The sequence below is a fragment of the Bombyx mori genome, chromosome 24, assembly GCF_030269925.1.
Source record: "Bombyx mori chromosome 24, ASM3026992v2".
Taxonomy (NCBI): Eukaryota; Metazoa; Arthropoda; class Insecta; order Lepidoptera; family Bombycidae; genus Bombyx; species Bombyx mori.
The window spans coordinates 3235313-3248266 of NC_085130.1; the positions used below are offsets into that span (position 1 = coordinate 3235313).

Here is a 12954-nt window from a genome sequence, read left to right on the forward strand (position 1 = left end):
AAATGAACTTAACAAAACATAGATTCTTATGACACTAAAGTTTATTCAAAATGACCTCCGTGATTTTGTATACAGGCCTTCAATCTGCGCGGCCAGTCGTCTATCGCAGCACGAACGAAGTCCATGTCAATATCGGCGGCTGCCTTAATCAAGGATGTCATGAGTGACTCCAAATTGGGATGAGGCTTTGAGCACGCCTTTTCCTCCAAGTGTTGCCATATCTTGTAATCTAACGGATTCAAATCTGGACTGGAGGAGGGCCAGTCTTCGTGCCGGATGAAATCGATTTCACGCGCCGCCAGCCAGTCTTGTGTGCTCTTCGCTCTATGAGCTGGCGCCGAATCTTGTTGGAATACCCAGTGCCTGTTATTGAACATGGTATGAGAAACAGGTTCCACAAGGTTCGTCAGGACTGTATTTTGATACACAACTGCATTCGTTTTTACACCTTTCTCCACATAAAAGTACCTCTGTTAAGCCCCAATAAGAAACTCCCAACCATACCATGAGCTTGGATGGAAAATGACCTCGTTGGACACGCGAAATACGGTTGCTCGCTTCTTCACTACTGTGTGCGTACACCTTATCATTTTGTTTGTTGTAGCTCTCTTCTACGGTAAAAATTTTTTCATCCGAAAAAAGAATTTCCCGATTTTTTTTTTCCGCGTACCGCTTCAACAAAGCGCGGCATCTCTTCAGTCTCAGGTCCATTAGACGAGCATTCAAACGATGTCCTGTTTTTCTTCGATATGCCCGAAGCCCTAAGTCTTCATTTAACACCCTTTTCACCGTGGTTCTGCTTAACCCCATCTGAAGGGCCAACAGTTTCTGCTTACGTTTGGGATTTCTTTGAATTCGCGCCTTCACAGCTTTTATCACTGCTGGAGTCCTAACAGACCGAGGGCGACCACTTCTTGACCTGTCATCTACACTAGAGTCTTCATTGTATCGTTTGATTGTACGATAAATGAATCTTTTGGTTATATTCAAATTATTCAGTATGTTAAAAATTCGAATTGGCGCGTAACCGCAACGATGCAACGCAATAACTGCAACACGGTCTTCTTTAAGCGTCCACTCCATATTTAAAAATGAGTAAAATTCTAAAAGTATACATTTTTATTTTCATGAACAATTCGAAATTCGAATTCAATAAACTTTTTTGTGGCCAGCATTCTAAAAGAAAAGTTTTTACTATGTGACAATACTTATGACCTGACTAGGTATATTTCAGTTAGTCTCTTTTGAGTATTGCTTTTCGATTCTCAATACCGCTTAGTTGAGATTCAAACTACAAAGTTGCTAATTTTGGAGAACAACTGTCAAGGCTATAAAAAACAAGGATTCCACATGACCACGACTGCTCTACTAAGAGTAATCGACTATGATGATGATGGATCGTGAGATCCAGGCGATAAATAAATGAAAACTAGAAACATGACTTAATAATAATAATAATAATAAAGCCATTTAATTCCGAACTACATGTATGATGTAATTGAATATTTTTGTGTTTTTTACATTTCATTTCCTATATTATATCTCGCAGTTCGGAGTGCCTCGTGGCATAGGCCTCCTCCAGCTCTCTCCATTGGGCTCGGTCCTCTGCAACTCTGGTCCAGTATGGTCCTAGGGTTAGGCGTATATCGTCAGTCCATCTTGTTTTCGGACGCCTCTGTTTTCTGGTGTCCCCTCTTGGATACCATAAAGTTACTTGTTTACTCCACTTGTTTTTTTTTGCAACGTAGCATATGTCCTGTCCAGCTCCATTTAAGATTTTCTATACGGGTTATTATATCCGTTACTTTTGTCTTCCTTATTTCCGAATTTCGAATTTTGTCACTAAGTCTGAGAGTCAACAGGCTTCTATCCATTGCTCTCTCTGTTTTAGCAAGTTTTTCTCTATGTTTGTCAGTTAATATCCATGTCTCACAGCCGTAAGTCATGCAGGGGAAAGTCAGTCAGAAACATGACTTAGGGTGGATTCGACCAAACTTAAATTTATACTCGAGTAACTATACGAGGAATAACCTATTCCATGATTTTAATCTCGAGTAAATCCATAGTCGTTTTTCCACGTAAACTTGCGCTAGGAATAAAATCCGGCAAATAAATGTTGTTGTTCAACGGCATAGTGTAAGAGCATACAAAGCGTCAACTCGATTTTGCCGTATTTTAGTGTGAAAAAGTAGCTGTTGTGAAAGATATCCAGCTGTCAAACGTATTATTTTTATTTGTTGTTTGTTTGAGGGAATTGTCAAGTTTTGTCGTGTGGTTTTATCTTTTTTCGTTTAAACGTTGCATTATACAATGCCAGACTATTAATAATAATTTAGTACATTGTGTGGACTTGAAATTAAAACAGAATAAATATTTATGAAATGACAGAAATCAGATGTTGGACTGACTGACGCCATTACTTTATTCTAGGATAGCTCCGTTATTCCGTGCGAAACGGCGGTATAGTAACAATTCCCGAATAGGCCCACTATTCTTAGAATTGTAGATGGTAAAACGTAAAATTGATTTACTCTCGATTAACTGACGAGTTATTCTAAGAATAAGATTTACTCTTGTTTGGTCGAATCGACCCTTACTAGAGTAGAACTATAAGTTTCTAGTTTGACTGAATTAGAGTTGAGCATTTTGTGAGCTCGCATACCAAATCCAAGTTAATACCCTTCAGTTTCAAGGTATACGGAACATAATGCTTCTTATTACGAGCATGGCGGGCTTTGATAAGATCGTTTCTCTCAAAGAACCTTGCTTAGTGAATGCTTCATCAAAAGACATTTTTAAGCCTGCAGCCCCAGCGGGTTAGGTTGACGCCTTTATAGATCAATCAGTTAGAATCACCAACCATACACGTATACAAATAAGATAAGTAATATGGTTGTTACTTACAGTTTTTCGTGCTAATAGAACTGTAGGTCGCGTCGTTTCCCGGTAGACCCTAACATTCATGAATAACATAACATGTAATCAATGGTTGGGTTTACCGTCTCGTACATATTTCACGTGAAATGTATAAATATTTGTATACAGGGCGTAGATATTGAAACTGTTCCTGGTGTTAAGCGAAATGGGTGGTATAATTATATAATGTACATATTATACGATAAGTTTTCAAATTTGTAATGGAATTCGAAATAATCTCTCTCGAAATCGGAGGCTTCTGTTTCTTGGGGGTTGTGGCTGCACGGAGCGAAATTATTAAAATGATTAGTGATTTCTTATATTTTAATTTAAGGGAATATAAACATGACAAAATGACACCGGACCACTGGGAATTTACATCGAGGAAGACAGCATTAAAGTTGGGAAAATGAAATGAAAATCAGGGTAGATCGTTGAAGTAGAGTTGCCATTAAAATCATTGGAAACCTCCAAAAGACACATCGAAATAAAAGACACCTCATACGGTAGGTGTATTAAAAGATTGAAATGAATAATAACAGTAAATAATTTTTGGTGCTGACATAGCTATGACCATATCCTCATTTAAGTTACGAAGGGAGGATGCTGTACACAAAGCGCCCCATCTTAAGAAAGACGGTGTTCTGGATAGGCCCTAAATCCAACAATATAGGGACAACTCCTTAAGGTCATCAAAGCTTTTCGCTAATAAACCTTGTACAGATAAAGCTATAGGAATAATTGCTTATAGTCTCCATGCCAGATCAAAATTAAACAGTCATTAAGCATTTCGTATGTGTCAGTTTAAGCCGAACTGTCGTTTTCACTTCAGGATTCGGAAGCGGATTCTCTACACCCTGTATAGTGCCAGCGTATAACTAAAGAGTGTCCTGAGGGATGCGACGAGGATTCGTTTGAGTAAGGCTCTTTTCCACGCTTTGGTACAGTATATTAGATTTTATTAAAACAAATAGATGTTTTGGTTCCGGCCGTGCACATGATTAATGATAATGATTGTGTGTTTTGTTCCCAAGAAATTCAACTTTGTCGATTTAAAAATAATAGAGTGCTGTAATTAAATATTAAACGTATATAATTATCAATTTGCGTGATAATTGGTTTTTGCCACAACTCAGTCTTGTATTCCGTTTAGGAGTAATTAACGGCACTTCGGATACGTTACCTTATGGTGACGATCATTAATTAACACCAGATGAACCGTGAACTCATCTAATTTGGAACTTTACTGATTCCATTGTCGTCATCGTAGAGGCGTGCTAATTTTTATTAATTTTTTTTACATTGCACTACGATCGACCTCACTACTCACCAGTGTTGATCGATCACCAGAGCACGTAGACATCACAATATAAATATCGCCACCCATCTTCAGTTATGATCGAATTCTGAATTCAATCGCATAGCATCTGTTCCAAGTTCAAACCTGATTACGTAACGGCCTTGTATTCGAAACAGGCAATAGGGTAGTTAGTGCCTACAAATTGCTATAACCCCAGCACTGTTAATCTAATATATATTTGATTCAAACTATTTGAAACATTTATCATCATTCATTATTTAGGCGCATTGACATTTGCTTTCGCGAAGAAATCTTTACAGTTTTAGCTCTAAGTCACAATGGATGGGCACTCACTTAATGACCTAAGTTTCGAGATAAGGGCTGAAAAGCGTCATTAAATAAAACTTAAGTAAATAAGTTTTTTGTCTTCAAGATGAAATGACAACATCGTCTAAATAAGATAAGAAAATCACTAATTAAGTCGAATTTAGATGCGAAGATTGGATTAAAAATGATAATGATGAGACTAGTTCAGTGTGAGCTTCATCAGTGAACTTTCCACTGATGAATTTGAGAGTGTGTTATTTTTTTCACCTACATTATTAAACGAATTCTCAACCCACTTAATATTTGATAATTATCGGGGCCCATATTAAGATAAGAAGTGGGTCTGAAAAAAAGGACGACAGAAACGCATGACTGCTTCACTGCAGATATAGGTAAGACGATGCGGATGTGATCGTATATTGGTGTAGGCATTATAAATCAATTTCTAAATTCAATTGTTTTCTACAATGTTTCTTCGTATTTTCATTAAATTCTCGATTTTTATCCATTGAAGTAACAAGTGCACTTACCTGGGGATTGGCGTCTAAGTCGCATTCAATTTCTACCACCTCGCCCCTAGCGGCTCTTAGCACTAAAGGCTGGTTTGATCTACACGTTGGGGAAACTAAGAAAAATAACTCTTATTAGTCACCAATACGATTCAGTTTGTAAATTTGTCCAATTAGTTCATTTAAGAAGATCTTAACTTAGAAGAGATTTGGAAATTTCCGAGATTTCATTATCAAATCCTATTGTTCTTGTGACTCGAGGACTCATATACTAAATTTATTGGCTCTATATCTTTTTAGTCTGTATTTAATTTTTGGTCACTTGATAAATTAGTGAGACTATCACAAGATGAAATTTCTTATATTTTCCATTTAAAGTAATCAGACCCGATTTTATAGCTTGTTTAAGTTAAGATTCCGATTCCGTGTTGTTTATTTCTTTTTGTTATTTGAAAAAAACCTATTTAAGTCACCTTGGGAGTCTTTACACAACAAAAAGAACCACAGTATTAAATATTCGACGAATTGTACTTTAGTCGTCGGTGACAATGAAAATTTTACCAAAAATGTTAAAACAAGAATAAAAGGGGTTTTACTTATGCCTAAGGCTCTATATATATTTCCTTTCGTTGTCGTGAATCCTAACAGCCAGCTATAAAATCGGGTCTCATTACCTTGAATGGAAACTGTGTCTTAAATGTATGTTAGTTTCGCAAAATATGGTTTTTGTTGTTTTAATTTTTATGACACTTAGTTATGCCTTCATCGTGGGAGTCGTTTGCAAGTAAATATTTCACTACAAATATTGGTACTTGCGTGCGGATTTTGAACAACGGCGTAGTCGCATCGCTTGATACGAATGCACCGGTCGTCTTCTTAATCTTTAGGCAATGACGACTTTGCTTACACTAAAATGATTGTTGACTGCAAACTCAGCTCTTCATTGGCATACTTATGTTTTGATATAAAATATATTCTGTGCATTTGTCTCACTGTCCCTTTTAGATAAATCTATTTTCGCACGATCCAGTATGCAAACATCTGTTTTATATGTTGTCTTAGTATTAAAAATCTTATATATATAGTAACTTTTCTTTCATCACCTACAGACAAAAGACGAATGAGATACCAGACTTACACTTGACGTCCAATGTTAGGGGTTCACTGGACCCGTCGCCGAGGCTGTTCCTGGCCGAGCAAACGTAAGAACCAGCCGCTTTTCTGGATACCTTCTGCAGCACCAGACTCTGATTGGCCAGGAGGACGCCTGGCCCGGATTTTACTATCACACCCTGTTGATGAAACACCGAATACTTTCAAAACTGGTGGTAGGACCTCTTGTGAGTCCGCGCGGGTAGGTACAACCCCCTGCCTATTTCTGCCGTGAAGCAGTAACGCGTTTCGGTTTGAAAGGTAGGGCAGCTGTTGTAACTATACTGAGATCTTAGAACTTATATCTCAAGGTGGGTGGCGCATTTACGTTGTAGATGTCTATGGACTCCAGTAACCACTTAACACCAGGTGGGCTGTGAGCTCGCTAAACCGTGTATGCAATAAAAAAAAAAAAAAAAAAACTCAACATTTATATCTAATTTCATGTCATCTTCTTATTTATATCGGAATTAAAAGATAAATAATAATTATATGTTATGCGTCGGTTGATCAATTTGACTGTGCTTCCGGAACAGATGATGTCTATGGGCGACTGTAATCACTTACCGTCGGAGGATCTTTTGCTTATCTGCGTTTTAAGGAAATAAAAACAAACAATAATCTCTCAGCATAGCCGCTTTGTGACTACTTAACATTCCGTAGGTAAAAACAGGAAAATCTAATGAAAGCTATTTATAATATAGTAATTTATTAACAAGGCTTTTATCCTGCTTAATTAATAGCGGAAACGTAGGTACGTGTTTCAAGCTAATCTCAAAATGGATCTTTCAAAAGAATGTAGACTACGACCCGGAATTGAATAGTATAATAGTTAGTCACCAATAGTCCATGAACAAAAGAATCTTAAACGGTGAGATAACATTTAATAAATAATAGTTTAAAAAAACTAACAAAATACGCTTTTATAGAAAATCCAACTAAAAAATAGAAAATGAATTTTAATAAATTTGAATTAAAAATAGTGTAAGAAAAAATGATTTTATTGTAAATAAAAACGTATTAAAAAAAGCGTGGTTAATTCGTATAAAAAGTTAATCCGACTTTTTGAAGAGGTCAAAATCATGTTCAAAGATTCCGTTACATACTAACATACATACGTCTGAAACTAATAAAAGCGTATTAAAAAGAATACTTACGTTATGTGTGAAATAGACGTGGTTGTGCCAGGGGTTCGCTCGCACTCTACAATCCAGATATATATCGGAGCCTTCCACTACTTTACTGGCGTCCAAGTTGGCACCCAATTCTAGCTTCACAACAGGAAGATCTGTCGAGCCATAAAAACTTCATTATCGTTGGCAATTGTAATTCTGTATATCTTTTTGTTCAAGAAAATTTTGATTTGAATTTTCTACGGTTTTCGTGCGTCTATAATCAATTCTATTATATCTATTATTATCTATAATTATTTTTGTTCACGCATCTGGAATGCTAAGGATGTCGATCCGTGAAACTATTGTATATTATATTGGTACAACAGGTGGTAGGACCACTTGTGAGTCCGCGCGGATAGGGACCACCGCCCTGCCTATTTCTGCCGTGAAGCAGTAATGCGTTTCGGTTTGAAGGCTGGGGTAGCCGTTGTAACTATACTGAGACTTTAGAACTTGTATCTCAAGGTGGGTGGCGCATTTACGTTGTAGATGTCTATGGGCTCCAGTAACCACTTAACAACAGGTGGGCTGTGAGCTCGTCCACCTACTAAGCAATAAAAAAAAATCTATCTTGGGCCAACCTTATGACGATAGCATTGGAACAACAGCAACGGTTTTATATAAATCAGGAGATGAATATGCTTCAAATCTAAACATGTATATTTTCATATTATTATGTAAACAAAACTGTTTGTCAAAGATTTTTAGTGGCTATTAATGAAATGTGTCCTTAAGAAGAATATGTATTTATATGACCATAAAAAGACAAATTAAGAAAATGTAATAAGCACATGTTAAAGTACCACAATGTGACAAGTTCAAAAAAGAAGACAGAAAATGTAAGAAGTACATAGTTTGAATCTAAATCTTGATCTATTCGTGATTAGGGTCTAATTTGGATAATAGCGTGAACTGGTATATTTAATTCAATTAGTGTCAATTGCAAAATTTCCTTAAAGTTTTGAAACTGGTCCAAGGTTTTGCTTTCAATTCTATAGACGAAATTGCTACTTATAAAGTTCTCAGAGACAAATAACCCTAAATGCCTAGATTTTGAAGCACGCTTAGCGTTTGACATTTTCACAGAAGATCGAAGTGGGCTTCAAGTAAATGAATTATTTGTTATTATTAAATGAATGTTTGGAGATTTAATAGGTAAGTTGTGAACGCAGATACCAGTTCTACGCTCTCACTTTTAACAGTTTACCGGTTGCTCCGCCCTTCAAACCGAAACGCATTACTTCTTCACGGCTGAAATAGACAGGGTGGTACAATAGCTGTCCTAACCCTCAAACCAGAATGGACAACTGCCTCTTAGCACATATTATAATGGCAGACAGCGGCTTGGCTCTGCCCCTGGCATTTCTGAAGTCCATGGGCTACGGTAACACTCACCATCCTTGTTGGCAGACAAGCATACGGCCCACCTGGTGGTGGGCTGATGCCTACCCTTCAACACTTACAATATGCCCCACCTTAATAATTACGGTGCTATATTGTTGTCAGTACTTACGCTGTATCTCCATTTTCCAACCATCTTCATGAGTCGAATGGGGTAAAGTGGGCTGGATCGCTCTGCAGGACAGAACCCTACCGGCATCTTCTATCGAGGGCACGAAGGTCAAGACACTGCTGGTCACGTTGCCATCAGTTGAAGTCTAGATAATAAAAATATCTTTAAAATTTGTTCATGTTTCATAGGAAAGCTAGGCTAATCGATTCTGTAGATATCACATAGTTGAGTTGTTACCGCTTCGATATAAATACATGTTTAGACACGTATTTAATGTAATATATCACAATCCCGCCTATTTGGAGTTAGAGCTTGAAGGACAGCCTTTATAAAAGAAACTGGTGGTAGGACCTCTTGTGAGTCTACGTGGGTTGGTACCACCGCCCTGCCTATTTCTGCCGTGAAGCAGTACTGCGTTTCGGTTTGAAAGGTAGAGCAGCCGTTGTAACTATACTGAGATCTTAGAACTTATATCTCAAGGTATGTGGCGCATTTACGTTGTAAATGTCTATGGGCTCCAGTAACCACTTAACACCAGGTGGGTTATGAGCTCGTCCACCCATCTAAGCAATAAAAAAATAAATAAAAGCAATTGATATTTCGACCTCACGTCTGGAGTTCAGTATGGCGTCAATGGGATTCTAGTAAGCATCCAACGCCAGATGTGAGAGCTCGTCCACATATCGAAAGTAGCCCAAATGACAATTGCCAACCGTACCATACATACGTTATCGCACGCACTAAGCGATGTATTTCCCATTCCTCCAACGAGACGTTGTCAGGCCGTGTCAATTGTATTGTCAATTGGAATGTCTGGCCAATATCGTTAGTTAATAGTCAATGGTTCAATTTTGCGCTATCTCCAAAGAACCTCTAGAGATTTCTAATTGTTCGTTTGTTAGTGGTAAATTAATAATCAGTGGTCGAAATTGGATCGTATGACTTTAATATTTTAAGTGTGAACATTATTGAAGATACGCCCTTTAATTCCTCATACATATGCAGTTTGAGTTAATCACATAGAATGCATGAGTGCATAGTATCTTTCGCTTTTTTATTTTTTCCTACCTATGTTGATTGCCTTGAGAGGCTATTGCAACTTCGCCCTAACATGTAGGGGAGCTTAGGGGGCTTAAACCGGAGTATTGCTAACACTGGCCCTAGCAAGAGCAATGCTTCGCAGAATCTACCACCGGGTTGGAAACGCGACCCACTGACGCCCGGTTCCAATATCCAAAAAACGAATCGTTTTATGTTACGATCCGGTACAATATCTACGAATCGTAGGACAAAATAGTTCCTATAAAAACGACTCGTTTTTAAAATTACTGATGACTTGCTACTAACGGATGGGAGGGCTAACATAACGGTTCGTACTGCGTTTTGTATGGAGACTGTTGTCTGTAGTGTTCCTATATTATTTTAGAAATGTCAGTGAGCTGTCAAAACTACCAGGCGTAGAGCATATTTTAACCTACCGATTTTGTTCGGTTGTGCTTTGGAATTTTTGTGTTAGTGTTTTTTTTTTAAAAATGTCGAATTCAGAAAGTGGTAACGAAGTTTTAATGTTACTGAATTGAAGCGACGATTCAAGTGATGATACGCGAAGTAATAGAGTGTATAAAACAAGAATCAATTATTATTCAGAGCTCGATAATCAGGAGTTTCAACTAAGATTTCGGCTCGACAAGCAGTCTGTGCAATTATTTTACTGTTAGGTGAAATTTATCCTTTTTTAAAGGTAAAACGAACCAGGTTCGTATTTTTAATGCCAGCTGTTAATTGGTATTTTATGAAGTAGTTAACTATTTAACACGTGATTACATGAAAATAGTATTTACTAGTTTATTTTAATTCTAGGAATCATGGAATATCTCCCTTACATTACAATTTATCAGTTTGTAATGAAATAAACGAACAACAAAGTACGACGCTAACACAATTTTTTTGGTATTTTGGCGCGGTCCGGCCGACATTTGGCGTTTCCTTTGTCTCTTCATGGCGTTTTGTTCACTTTACAGTTAAAACTAAAGTAACTGTTTTTAAATTGTGAATGTTCAAATAAAATTACATATGTGATGAATTACAATTAATTTATATTATTTTAAAATATTTATGTAAAAATACTAATAAAAACTTATGTATTTTGAAAAGAGTTTTATTTCTAAAGGATCTTTGTGACACAATCATTTGCATTAACGAAACGCAGAGGGATTCGTTAGTAAGCAGCGCGCCGACGGATGCTCGTAGGTAACGCGGCAAGTAAAATAGTTGTGGAACGCTAATATACGCCTACGTATTGGTAGCATGATTACGATTAGTTGTTATAATACAATGACGATTCGTTATTTTTTGGAACCGGGCCTGAGAAGATCCGGCGAGAAACTCAGTGGGCTGTGTCTATGGGTCAAATCGCTCGTCGACGAGCGCAAGCGACAAGTTCGATGAGGACGGTGACCGGTGCTTGTGGTACCTAAAAGCACCGTCAATGGATCGGGAGGATCAATAATGACGTGTTTTGGGCGACGTTGACTATTTATTCGGTCTACAGGATCGGGTATGTAATTCCCAGCGGCCGCGACAAAAGAGTTCTCATGTTGTGCCGCCTTCTCAATCTTTCGCTACGCGCAATGTACTGGCAATAACACACATTTCGTAAATGGCGCGTTGATATGTTATAGTATGACGGATTTCTTCAAATCGGAAAGTATTTCTGCTTCTTGAAAAAGAGCTCTCCGTCTCTCGTTCCGCTCTACCTCCAATATACCTCGAAGTCCATATTAAATTGAAAACCCACTTTTGTTTCACAGACGGCATGCTCTATTAACATAAATCAGAGTGATTGTGATCTTCAAAGCCGCAGTTAGACCGACCATGTCTCTCTAAATAAATATTTAAAGTTCTTAAAGATGACTTGAGGATTTTATCGATATTATTTAACCAAATTAGATCCAGGATCGTCACGGATGCTCTGAAAAACACTTCCAAAGCTCACGACTCTTTTATTCATCCAGCCAATGAAAAAGAGTTCATAATTACCAATTCTGTCCAGTTTATAACTCAATGTATCTTTCAACCTTGCTTCGATTAGTTTTTCCTCTTTAAACATTGTATCAGAAAGACCTTGTAAACATACAAATTCTTTCTAAAGTCAACATGTTTGTACGTCTGTTTCCGATCAAACAAGAGAACAAAGTGAGCCAATGCATTGTTGCAACTAAAAATAGTTTTATGACTCCGTCTGCGTATTGCGCGCTGTTAAGGTCGGTTTAGATGCGGGCAGGGCTGCCGGTAATTATTCTGTTCTGATCTATTTCAGCCGCGAAGCGGTCGTACGTCAGTTCCGAGTGTGGCACAGCCTTTACTTAAAACAGTTGGAACTTTAACTCGTGTATTAAGATGGGCAGCATGTCCTTACGGATCCATCAGATCCAATAACTCTTGCATTAGATGCTCTAACACTAGGAGCAGACTTAGGGACCCCGGTAACCGTACTCGTGGAACTCGGCAAAGAGTTCGACGTGCAACCTAACCCATGCATCAGCCCGCTGAGTTTCTCACCGGATCTTCTCAGCGGGTCGCGATTCCGATCTGGCAGTAGATTCATTCGCGAAGCAGCTGCTCTTGGTTTGTTAGGTCTCCTTCGGAGGCGCTCGGGCAGCTGTTAGCAAATCCCACCCCTCCTGACTGAGCCTTTGCTCGCTCACCTGTCCTCGTGAAACTGGAACGGCCTCCGGGCCACCAGTAATGCATCAATCGTAAAAAAAAATGGACTTAATAAATTCAGTATCAGGCAAGCTATCGGTTTGTAAATTTTTCAATTTAAACATCATTCATCCGCGTCTATGCAATCTTTAACACAAACTAGACGTCTTGTATTCCTTGTTCGATCTAAACGTAAAGTTTACTTAACGTACAAACTTCATCGACATTTATTAGTATGAGGTATAATAGCGTGAACGCGGGTACCTGGCGAATCTGATATTAATACTCATTAAAACCCCGTGCAAGTTAAATCTAGAGCTTGCTGCGTCGAAACATTGAGTAACCAAACTAAAATGT

General features: G+C 38.0%; 1 protein-coding gene across 1 annotated transcript in view; it reads right to left on the reverse strand.

Moving 5' to 3' along the window:
* The window catches only part of LOC105842638 (nephrin), a 435127-nt gene that overhangs the window by 14578 nt on the left and 407595 nt on the right, over window positions 1-12954 (reverse strand). Inside the window, exons 10-13 of the mRNA XM_038020059.2 lie at window positions 8893-9037; window positions 7362-7492; window positions 6191-6344; window positions 5074-5168 (exon numbers count right to left, since the gene is read on the reverse strand). Of these exons, the coding sequence (XP_037875987.1) occupies window positions 5074-5168; window positions 6191-6344; window positions 7362-7492; window positions 8893-9037 (525 nt within the window). The remainder of the gene's footprint in view (window positions 1-5073; window positions 5169-6190; window positions 6345-7361; window positions 7493-8892; window positions 9038-12954) is intronic.